Source organism: Piliocolobus tephrosceles, chromosome 10, assembly GCF_002776525.5.
Source record: "Piliocolobus tephrosceles isolate RC106 chromosome 10, ASM277652v3, whole genome shotgun sequence".
NCBI lineage: Eukaryota > Metazoa > Chordata > Mammalia > Primates > Cercopithecidae > Piliocolobus > Piliocolobus tephrosceles.
Genome location: NC_045443.1, coordinates 92,022,091 through 92,034,676, shown reverse-complemented (window position 1 = coordinate 92,034,676; position 12,586 = coordinate 92,022,091). Strand labels below are relative to the sequence as shown.

Below are 12,586 nucleotides of genomic sequence, written 5' to 3'. Positions count from 1 at the left end.
TTTTTTTTTTTTTTTTTTTTTTTTTCCTTTTTTCTTTTGAGACAGAGTCTTGCTCTATCACTCAGGCTGGAGTGTAGTGGTGCGATCTCTGCTCGCTGCAACCTCCACCTCCCAGGTTCAAGCAATTCTCCTGCCTCAGCCTTTTGATTAGCTGGAATTACAGGTGCCTGCCACCATGCCCGACTAATTTTTGTGTTTTTATTAGAGACGGGGTTTCGCCATGTTGGCCAGGCTTTTCTGGAACTCCTGAACTCAGGTTATCCGCCCACCTCGGCCTCCCAAAGTGTTAGGATTACAGGCGTGAGCCACCACGCCTGGCTGAAGATAATTATTTCTAATTACAGTATCAAGTGTTTGTGAGTGCTTGAGGATGCTTGAAGAATTTGTTTTTGAGAATCTTAAACACTGCCTAATCTCCTTTACACTATTAATTTACAGTGTCTGGAGAAAGGATTGGGCTATCAAAGATATATGTATTCTAGCTCCTGTTCCGAATGATCCCTAATTCCAGGGTAATGAGATTTTACTTTACCTGCTCTCAGGAAATCGATTTTTTTTTTTTTTTTTTTTTTTAGCTGGAGCCTGTTGTCCAGGCTCGAATGCAGTGGCGCAATCTTGGCTCACTACAGCCTCTGCCTCCGGGGTCCAAGTGATTCTCTTGCCTCAGCCTCCCGAGTAACTGGGATTACAGACGCCTGCCACCATGCCCAGCTCTCTTTTTTTTTTTTTTTTTTTTTTTTCATTTGTAGTAGAGACAGGGCCTCCCTATGTTGGCCAGGCTGATCTCGAACTCCTGACCTCAAGTGATCCACCCGCCTCAGCCTCCCAAAGTACTTAGATTACAAGTGTGAGCCACTGCCCCTGGCCAGAAATATAATTCTTGAGGCTACAGAATTTCTTTTGTCAGTGATGCCAAGAAAGGAAGAAGGGGGGATGGGAGGAATAAAACCTTTATGGCAAAACTATTGACTCAGTTCCCGTGCGGTACATGGTGCACTTATTTAAAGTCCGGAGTGTGCTATTGTCAAACTTGAACTATGAAAGGAAATGTTCCTTGTCTAAACAAATTAGAACAAACACTGTACTAAGACACTCTCCTAATAAAATGTCCTTCTGGATACCATATGAAGATCCTTAAGATTTTTTCTCTCCAGCACACCATGGGGAAAGTGCAGCTTTCTTCTAGCACATGTAGGTATTGAGTATTCTGTGTAGGTGTCCCATGAAGGTATTAATATGTTTCTGGTAACAGATGACAAGGAGCCTTATCCAGCCTCTGGAGTTATTTTTCCAGTATACGTTAGCTCTGTTAGCAAGGATGTGGGGATCCGGTGGTTCAGTTAGCTTCCCTGGGTTCCGTGTTCACTGACTCTGACTAGACATTTTGCAAGTGCATGTCAAATGTGACCCCAGGATAGCAAGAGGGAGATGGACTAGTGATGTCATATGTATATATTTAGAGACAGGGTCTCCCTGTGTTGCCCAGGCTGCCAGGCTGGAGTGCAGTGGCGTGATTCGTGTTCACTGCAACCTCCGTCTCCCAGGCTCCTGACACTCCTGCCTCAACCTCCCAAGTAGTCAGGATTACAAGTGCATGCCACCATGCCTGGCTAATTTTGGGTTTGTTTGTTTCTTTTGGTAGAGACAGGGTTTCATCATGTTGTCCAGGCTGGTTTCGAACTCCTGGGCTCAAGCAATCTCCCCTCCCAAAATGCTGAGATTACAGGTGTGAGCCACTGCACCCAGCCACTGTATCTTATGTATTTCTTTTTTCTTCTTCTTCTTACGAGGAAATACCAATTTTAATTTAAAGAAAAAAAAATCAGAAATTGTGAGAATAATAGAGCAAGACAAGTCCTGAAAAAGAGCTCTGCATCTTGATGGTCATTATTTATTGGAAGAGCTTTAGAAAAATTAAAATGCCATTTAGCTTAAGAAGTTGTGAATTATCTGCAAATCAATTCATTTCAGGAGTGGGAGAATCCCCAGAATTATTTCTTAATATCAGAATGTATGCAGGTTTCTCTTTTGAATGTCTTATACATTTAGAAAGGATACTGTACAAAGTCTCCTATTTTCCATACAGGACAAATTGTTTCAGCCAACTGTCAGTGGAGGGGCAACCAGCACAACCATCTCCCTGGACAAACAGCATTGGAATATTCTGCTTCCTTGATTTATATATCTCTTCATATGTTTCTTCATCAATTTTTATAGTAGTCACAGTTTCTTCCTCATCTTCCAAGATCATATTTAAATGTTGATCATAAGCATGTGCTCTGCCTTGAAGCTCTCAGTCATTTCTCATTTGCACATAAACTCGCTCATCTAGGCTGAGCCCAATAACCTCCAGGGGCTCCTCTCCAGTGTTGGTAGTTTGTTGCTGGTCCGCATCGTCTGACATGTTTCAAACCCTGCGCCCTCTCCCGCCTCTCGCGAGAACACGCGAGCAACTCCAGTCTCCGGAAGCGTGAGGACACAACCCTTCTAGTTGCTGATAGAAAAGCTCCTGTTCTTTTGGGAGAACACACAAAGGTACCCCGCTGTGGGGCCATGCTGAGCAGTACCTCGGTCTCCCAGCTGTATCAGCCAGTATAGAGAAGGGCGCCCTCCCTTCCCTCCAGGCAGATCAGGGTTTTTCTGCTGTTTGCCTTTTCCCACATGGCCAGGTATGAACCCCTCACTCCCTAGGCCCTTAGGGACAGGGGTTCTTTCTCCAGAGATCCTTTATCTTTTATTTTTATCTTCTGCTTTTATCTCATTCTCTCTCTTCTCTTAGTGATTATAAGTGCGTAGGCATTGTTCCAATACTAGCAGTAAGCTTTTTTTTATCTTCATAAAGTTATTTGGACCAAATCACTGTTTATGTTTTAGAATACGGACCCAAGTGGATCACTTGAAGCCAGAAGTTCAGGACCAGCCTGGCCACCATGGTGAAAGCCCGTCTCTTCTAAAAAAAAAAAAAATTTAGCTGGGTGTGGTGGGACTCACCTGTAATCCCAGCTTCTCGAGAGGCCGAGACAGGGGAATTGCTTAAACATCGGAGGTTGCAGTGACCCGAGATCGCGACACTGCACTCCAGCCTGGGTGGCAGAGAGAGACTCTGTCTCAAAAATAAAAAAGAGTGGATTTTATAGACCGTATCAAACCTGATTGGTGTGGCTCCAGGAAGCTGCACCAGTGCTGTGGACACAAAGTGACATCCATGGTTATTTCAAGTTCAGCCTGAGGGAGAATTTTCTGACAGAGTAGTCTAAACCAAGCCCAGATTATCCATACAATGGATGACCATGTTAAGGGCATTACAGAGGTTCTCACAGGATCTGGGGCTGAGCTGGTACAAATCTTGCTAAGTCTTGCATATTTCATAAACCTGAGTTGAGCCCCACCTAAGCTATTTATTATTCATGGACTTCAAGAAACATATCCTTTACAAGCCTTGGGTTTTTCATAAAAGCCTTGGTGTGAAGAGTATATGAATGCGTAAAAAAATCTTTAGCGCAGTGCCTGACTCACAATAAAAGTATTCAGTCATTGTTAGGCAGGTAGGCACTGGAGACAGACAGCCTGAATTTCCAGCCTGGCTCTGCCGGTGACTGGCTGTGTGCCCCCAGGCAATTTACTTAACTTCTCTGTGACTAGTTTATAAAGTAGTAATAATAGTAGAACCTACCTCAGAGAGTTTTGAACAATTAAGAAAGGTACCACACGTGTCACTAACATGATACTTTACCTCCTGGGCTTGTAATAGGATTATACTTCCCTGTCCCCTAGAAGTTAGGTAGGGTCAGTGTAATGAGTGGAGAAAGTGTCTCTTTTAGAGAATGTCCAGATGGTAGAGGTCCCTGGGTCTCCCCACTGACTCACAGCCAACTTTTTAGCATTTGCACGGAATAAGCCTTTTCTTTTATAGCCACTGAGATTTTGACTTTTAAGACGATGGCAAAGCCTAGCGCATTCTGGGTGGCGTATCATAGGAACAGCATCGACCAGGAGTTTCTAATCTTATTAGCATCCCTGAGCTACACTGGAATAAGAAGAACTGTCTTGGGCAACACATAAAATACACTAACACTAACAATAGCTGATGAGCTTAAAAAAACAAAAGTATCATACTGGCTAAGTGTGGTCGCTAACACGTGCAGTCCCAGCAGTTTGGGAGGCCAATGCGGGCGGATCACCTGAGGTCAGGAGTTTGAGACCAGCCTTGCCAACATTGTGAAACGCCATCTCTACTAAAAATACAAAAATTAGCTGGGTGTGGTGGCATGTGCCTTAGTTCCAGCTACTTGGGAGGCTGAGGCAGGAGAACAACTTGAACCCAGGAGGCAGAGGTTGCAGTGAGCTGAGATTCCGCCACTGCACTCCAACCTGGGTGACAGGGTAAGACTGTCTCAAAAAACAAACAAACAAAAAGTCTCATACTGATTTTAAAAAGTTTACGAATTTGTGTTGGGCTGCATTCAAAGCCATGGTGGGTCGTGGGTTGGACAAGGTTTGCCTAGACTCTAGACCTGAAATAGAGTTCAGCTAAAATGATTAACAGTTAAAAATGTCAGTGATACTGACTTATATACCAAGGCCACGAGGACTTGTAAAAGCCTTCAAGTATTGAACATGCAGGTCCTTGTGGACCTGTGCATAAATATTCACTCACATGTACTTGGGAATACCTGTTGCCTTGGAAATGCCAGCCCATTTGAAGGATCTGACCCTTTTCTTATAATGCCTGAGGCATTATAAGCAAAGGTTCATTGTATTCAGCCTTGAGACTAAGCAGGCAGTTGTCATCTGTCACATTGTTCTGATAGCTCTGCATCCCTACACATTCTGGCTACTCTGTGGCCTCCAGAACCTCAGAGGACTCACTCCTGCCACAGTCCCTGTCCTTCCGGGGTCCACAGGAGGCCCCCATTCTAGTTCTGTTTGATGGAGGGTTCAGTGGCGTGCCTCTGTGTTGGTACCCTTCCCTTTTGGTTCATCTCCCTCTGGAGCTTTAGCGGGTTAATACAGAGTGTGTTGGGAGACAGCCTTCCGTGAATCCTGCACAGTGTGTCCAAGCCATGCTGGTCATGACCAAGTTGCTGTGCCTGTGTCTAGTGAGTAAGGTGAGCTAGCTTGGTGTGTTGTACTGGGGGCCTGGTTCATTGCAGAGGTGGCGCAGGGTTAGATTTTGACGTCTGTCCAGGACTCAGGCTTTTCCTCAGCCTTTGTTCCAGAGCATTGGGGTGACAGTGGAAATGTCTCCGCTGCCGGAAAGAAAACACAATTAGGAATGGCGTTTCAGTAGGCGGTTCTGCCTTTCATCTAAAGTAATAACAGCCAAGTATTCTGGAAGAATTGAAAGAGTCTAGTAGTCATTCTTAAAAGCAAAATCTTTTCTGCCAAAACAGTAATACATTTTATTTTTTAAAAACTTGAAAATACAAAAGAATGCCGCCCCATAACCCCACAGTGCAAAGGTCAGCACTGTTGACACTTCGGAGTTTGTTTCCCTTTCAGTTTTTACATACATTTTTAAATGAAATTGAATTTAGGTACATTTTAGAATGGAATTGAAATGATAACAGTAATAAACATTTGTTGAAACCATTCAGTGTGCCAGGAGGTCACACTTGAAGAGGTGAACACTTTACATACATTTTCTCATTTATTCCTCACAACTCTTTGAAGAATCATTATCTCCATTTTCAGAAGAGAAACTGAGGCACAGAGAGGTTAAGTCATTTTTCCAAGATCACACAGCTCTTGAGTGGTGCCAAGATGGAAACCAAAGCAGTCTGTTTCCAGAGCCCTTGGTCTTCTTGTGATACAGTACTGTCTCACAGTAATGATAGCTTGGATTACATTTGAGGGAGTTGTGCAGTATTAGTTTTGAATTGTCTGGTTCTGTCTCCTTGTTCTATAGATTCAGAAATGGAAACCCGTAGAGGTGACTCAATTTACCCAAGAAAACATACCTAGTAAATGTCAGCACCCAAACGGGAACACGGTGTCCTGATCCACAGTGTACATTGAGTCTAGATAATCAGAAACCTTTGTCCTCCCTACATCCTAACCCTGAAACCAAGCTGCACTGTGTAGTGTTTTATATAGGCTCAGTGCCAACTCTGGATTAAACGAAGGGTGGAGGAGTCTGACAGCTTTCTTCTAGCACTCACACGTAATTTCAGTTTGTGTTCAGGGAATTTACAGGCATCTAACAACAATGGGTACAGCTGTCTCTCAGTGATCCCATGCAGTGCTAGGGTTATAAAAGGGCAAAAGGAGCAGCCCGTAATAGTTCCGACTTTAAACCCTCATCAAACATTTTTAACTGAGATTTGCTGACAAGCAGTGAGATTGATTGATTTGGGGCTTTAAATGCTGTTGCTTTCTCCAACCTGGACTCTTGAGAACATGCCAAGCATTGTTAAATCGTAAAGTAAGTCAAAAGTCATTTGGCCATTTTTGCATATCCTGTGCATACAAGGCTGTCCTGTAACGAGAGGTCTGTGAGAGCATGAGGCTTTGCTTGAGACTCAGAGTTGGATGACCAGCCCTGGTGCAGTTAAGAATTAAAGGAGTAAGAACAGATGTTGACTTACTGCTTGGTTTGGTAAGGTAAAGGATGAAAACCTTTCTACCTCTAGATGTTGTTGTGGACTTCTCAATAGAGAATGCCAACCAGATTTTAAATAACTTAATCTCATCTTATCTGTGAGCTCCAGGAGGGCGGAAACAAGTTCTTATGAAACTCACAAACAGTGCTGAGTGAAAAATGACAAGAAGAATACATGTATACAACAGGCAGAACTAATGTATGCTGTTTGAAGTGAGGATCATGGTTGCCCCTGGAGGTGGAGGTGATGTCATTGTGATTGAAGGAGGACACAAGGGAGGCTTCTGTTTTATTTCTTTTCTTTTTTTTTTTTTGAGACAGAGTCTCGCTCTGTCGCCCAGGCTGGAGTGCAGCGGGGTGATCTCAGCTCACTGCAAGCTCCGCCTCCCGGGTTCACGCCATTCTCCTGCCTCAGCCTCCCAAGTAGGTGGGACTACAGGCACCTGCCACCTCATCTGGCTAATTTTTTGTATTTTTGGTAGAGACGGGGTTTCACTGTGTTAGCCAGGATGGTCTCGATCTCCTGAACTTGTGATCCACCTTCCTTGGCCTCCCAAAGTACTGGGATTACAGGCCACCACGCCCGGCCTGTTCTATTTCTTTAACTGGCTGCTGGTCACACATTGTGTTCAGTTTGTAAAAATTCATCGAGTACTTACTTCATTTTGTACTTATTTAATGTGCTCTTTTCTGAGTATAAATTGTGCTTCAATTAAAGTTTAAAAGACCTCATTTGTATTTGTGTATCTTGTTGCACACTGATACTCGGAAAAAAATCTCTGCTGAGTTGAATCAGTTTCAAATGGTGCCGGATTTATTATCCAGGTATTGGGAACCTGTCTTCACCTGGAATTGTCAGGGCTATGCCAGCACAACTTCTGAGGTTATTTTTTGGCTCAATGGAAATGTGTCTTAAATGATTCCAGGGTAGACTCCTTGGAATAAAGAATGATGGCACTTTGGTTCAGTAGACAAACATTTACTGACAGCCTCCTAAGAAAGTACTAGAACTTCAAGTTGGCTACAGCTATGACATCATGCCTCCCCAAAAGAGCTTGCAGTCTGCGGGGAGTTAAAGTGCCTGGGTGGTGATCAAAGGAGGAGTCAGGAAGTGCCACAAGACAAGCACAGAGCAACAGGCATGTCACAGAATGGAGAGGGGGCATTCCACCAGGACTAGGAAAAGCTTCATGGCAGAAGGGGCATTTGAAATGGGTTTGTTTGTTTGTTTGTTTGAGACGCTGTCTCACTCTGTCACCCGGGCTGGAGTGCAATGGCGCCATCTTGGCTCACTGCAACCTCCACCTCCCGGGTTCAAGCGATTCTCCTGCCTCAGCCTCCCGGGTAGCTGGGACTACAGGCGCGTGCCACCACGCCTGGCTAATATTTTTGTATTTTTAGTAGAGACAGGGTTTCATCATATTAGCCAGAATGGTCTCGATCTCCTGACCTCATGATCCGCCCACCTCAGCCTCCCAAAGTGCTGGAATTACAGGCGTGAGCCACCATGCCTGGCCCTTGAAATGGGTTTTAAAGGATATGTAGGATTTCAATAAATATAACTAAATGGGTGGCAGGCATTGTGAATATCATGCATATGAGAAAATCCATAGAAAATTCATATACATTCTGGGAATTTAGGTTGTATGATTCACTTAAGATATTCTTAAGATAGGCCTGAAAGGTGGGCATCAGGAAGGGCCTTATGCCTGCTAAATGAAATGATATGCCAGGTTATATTATTTCATTTAGTAGCCATTAGGAAGCCTAAGGAAGTTTCTAAGACATAGAGTAGCATGATCAGATATAATATCTCCAGTAAAATCAAATTTGTAGCCTCAGTGATTGTACAGTTACCATTAATTACCTATCTGCCCAAAATAAACATTTTCTAAGTTTCGTGCATTCTCTGTTGCTATAATTTGAACCTGTTCCTGTTTGGGTCCACTAATGAGCCTCAGGTACATAGATTCCTTGAGCTTCCTGTGGTCGACCCTCTAGGACTTAAAGAGTATTGTATACCTTCTGTATTCCCTATCCCCATCCTTCCCTCTTGACCAAGTGAAGTCACAACTTTTTTATCCTTTTTTCATATATCCTGTTTTCTAGTCTTGTAGCGATTGGGCATTTGCTTCCTTCCAGCTTTTCCTATATGGTGCTTCTCTGCCAATAAAGCAACCAGTGTCTGTAATTAATGACGAAATTGTGCATTGGAAAAGAGAGGCTAAGAGCTAATGCTAACGAATGTTTGTAAGTTGTGGAGGAGGCCTGACCCGCCCATCTGGGATGGTGTCCCACTGTGCTGCTGTGCTCCCTCCTCTGGAATAAAGCACTGGGCAGGATTTATTATGTGGTGAAGTGTTAATACCCGTTGCTGGATATGGTCCATATTCGAGTCTGGGTCACTCAGTGCATTAGTCTGTTCTCACATTGCTATAAAGAAATACCTGAGTCCTGATACTTTATAAGAAAAGAGGTTTAATTGGCTCACGGTTCTGCAGGCTGTACAAGAAGCATGGTTTCCTCTGGTCCTGGGGACGCTGCAGGGAGCTTTTACTCATGGTAGAAGGCAGAGCAGGAGCAGGCACTTCCCACAGCGAAAGCAGGAGGATGCAGGCAAGAGAGGGGAGGTGCTACACACTTTTAAACAACCAGATCTCACGAGGATTCACTACCATGAGAACAGCAGCAGAGGGATGATGCTAAACCATTCATGAGAAATCCGTCCCCATGATTCCATCACCTCCCACCAGGCCCCACCTCCAACACTGGGGATTGGAGCAGTTGAACATGAGATTTGGATCGGGACACAGACCCAAATCGTATCACTGAGTGTGAGATTCATTCATTTCTTACTGATTTTTTTGCTATCAGCCCACTGATTCCTTAAAATAAGGTAACATACTGAATATTGTCTTGCTTCTCATTTGATTTCTATTAAGACTGTATATCAAGTCATTATTCTAATCAAAGGGATATTGACAAATGAGATGCTTCAGTTTGGATCTCAAGAATTGTTTGTAGATTGAGTTTGAACTCTACAAAGAGCTGTTTTTCATCTTTCCGGGATATCAACAATAGAGTGACCTGACATGGAAAGAGGATTACAGTTAGGATGACTTGGATTCAAATCCTGGCTTTACCCCTTGGTTTCTACATGTTTATGAATCTAGCATGTTCTTTGTCTGGCATGGTAATGAAGCGAGACAAGCCATGAGAGACATCTGTGGACCCAGGCATATGATCTGCTTCTGCCTTTTCCTTTTAGAGCACAAACTTGCCACCCGCTTCACCGGGAAACTCAACGCTGCCTTGCAGTTCTTTTCCCTAAATGGTCCTTGAATGAGAAAGCTGTTTCATGTGGTCTGAGTTTTATCATTATTTTATTATTATTTTTTTGAGACAGAGTCTCACTCTCTTGCCCAGTCTAGATAGAGTACAGTGGCGTGATCTCGGCTTACTGCAACCTTCACCTTCCAGGTTCAAGTGATTTTCCCGCCTCAGCCTCCCAAGTAGCTAGGCTCACAGGTGCCTGCCACCACGCCCGACTAATTTTGTATTTTTTAGTAGAGATGGGGTTTCACTATGTTAGCCAGGCTGGTCTCCAACTCCTGACCTCAGGTGATCCACCTGTCTGGGCCTCCCAAAGTGCTGAGATTACAGGTGTGAGCCACTTCACCCAGCCCCCCGCCCCTTTTTTTTGTTTTTAATATCACTGTGGTGTGGTTTATAAATACTGTTGTATTACCCAGTTATTAAAGTTAATCTTATACCGTATTATTCTATCCTATCTATTTAATGATTCCATTAAGAAAATAATGTTCTTGTTTGATGGATGTACCTGCTTGTATATTTTTTCCTATTCTTCCCCATCTTTCTTTTTTTTTTTTTTTTTAAAGATTCTCCTTCTGTTAAGTGAGTGAGTTCTGAGTTGGATGTGTTCCCCGTAGTGGTGAAATTCCCAGTGAATGGGGCGTGGCAGGCATCCCAGTTACCTGGGTACTTTGGGAAACCAGGACTGACTGGTGACCTCATTCTATTTTGCATTTTCTACCCTGGGTGCCAGGTTACTGTCTCATCACACAAAAAAGTGGATACCCTAGGAGATCCAAATCTCACAGCTACTTAGTGTAGATGGATGCAGGAAGGAGCCAGGCCACCCCTATGTTCAGCTGGAGGGGACAGCACAGTTGCTTTATCCTGTGACACTTGTAGTTTGAAAATCTGGGACTTAATGTATGTATCTTGTATGTGCACAGATTCTATCACAGTAATTATCTCTTTGACTTCAAATTTTCATGTGCTTCTTTCCTGTCTCTTTCAGGTAGAACGTCATGACATGAATACCTTAAGCCTGCCCCGGAACATACGCCGAGGGGGGTCAGACACCAACCTCAACTTTGATGTACCAGATGGCGTCCTGGACTTCCACAAGGTCAAACTCACTGCAGACAGCCTGAAGCAAAAAATTCTAAAGGTAACAGAGCAGATAAAAATTGAGCAAACATCGCGCGATGGGAACGTTGCGGAGTATCTGAAACTAGTGAACAGCGCGGACAAGCAGCAGGCGGGACGTATCAAGCAAGTCTTTGAGAAGAAGAATCAGAAATCAGCTCACTCCATCGCCCAGCTGCAGAAGAAGTTAGAGCAGTATCATCGAAAGCTCAGAGAGATCGAGCAGAATGGAGCCTCCAGGAGTTCCAAGGACATTTCCAAAGACCACCTGAAGGATATACATCGCTCTTTGAAAGATGCCCACGTGAAATCTCGAACTGCCCCCCACTGCATGGAGAGCAGCAAATCGGGCATGCCCGGGGTCTCGCTCACTCCACCTGTGTTTGTTTTCAATAAGTCCAGGGAGTTTGCCAACCTGATCCGGAATAAATTTGGCAGCGCCGACAACATTGCTCACTTGAAAAATTCCTTAGAGGAGTTTAGGCCAGAGGCGAGTGCCAGGGCCTATGGGGGCAGCGCTACCATCGTGAACAAACCCAAGTATGGCAGTGATGATGAATGTTCGAGTGGCACGTCAGGCTCGGCCGACAGTAACGGAAACCAGTCGTTCGGGGCTGGTGGAGCCAGCACGCTGGACAGCCAGGGGAAGCTCACCGTGATCCTGGAGGAACTGAGGGAGATCAAGGATACCCAAGCTCAACTGGCTGAGGACATCGAGGCGCTGAAGGTGCAGTTCAAGAGAGAATATGGTTTTATTTCCCAGACGCTGCAAGAGGAAAGATACAGGTATTTCACAGTATTCTACTGGCATGTCTTTTAATTTTTAATTTTAGTGGGTACGTGATAGGTGTAGCATTCTTTTTAGAAGGATGAGTTACTACAGAGAGATTGTCTGCTTGAAATGAGAATGCCTTATGGTTGTATTTTCAACAAATATGGATATGGATTAAAAGGCATTTAGCAATCAATACATCCCTAATGTATTGATACATCCCTCTTCTGAAAATCTGAAATCCAGAATGTTCCAAAATCTGAAACTTTTGGAGTGTCAATACAATGCCACAACTGGAAAATTCCACAAATAAAAACACGAACTTGAGGCACAAAATTATTTAAAATACGGTACACTTTTACCTTCAGGTTGTGTGTTCATGGTGCATAGGAAACAAATGAATAGTGTCTTTAGACTTGGGTCCCATTTTTGAGGTATCTCCTTATGTATATGCAAATATTCCAAAATCTGATAAAAATCAAAATCTGAAACACTTCTGGTCCCAAGCATTTCAGATAAGGGATACCCAACAATTCCATCCTTCATGATTCTAAGTTTTATAATTTGTGGCCTTTACCTGACAATTTAGAGAAGGATTTATGTGTGGGTCCCTTAAATTATCAGATACAGGCAATGACTCACATGCATCTTAAGATTCTGATTCAGTGGACTTCCGTTATAGTGTCATTGCACTAATTCAGAGTTCTGTATTTGATTTCCCTCTATAACAACTATCAAGTAAAAAACACTTATGCATT

At 43.7% G+C, this 12,586-nt stretch overlaps 1 protein-coding gene and 1 pseudogene across 2 annotated transcripts in view; one reads left to right on the top strand and one right to left on the bottom strand.

Moving 5' to 3' along the window:
* Positions 1 to 12,586, top strand: part of TMCC3 (transmembrane and coiled-coil domain family 3) — a 259,281-nt gene that overhangs the window by 233,981 nt on the left and 12,714 nt on the right. For both annotated transcript variants that reach the window (XM_023227233.2, XM_023227166.2), the window contains exon 2: positions 10,926 to 11,842. In XM_023227233.2, the coding sequence (XP_023083001.1) occupies positions 10,926 to 11,842 (917 nt within the window). The remainder of the gene's footprint in view (positions 1 to 10,925; positions 11,843 to 12,586) is intronic.
* LOC111552861 lies at positions 2,098 to 2,404 on the bottom strand (annotated as a pseudogene).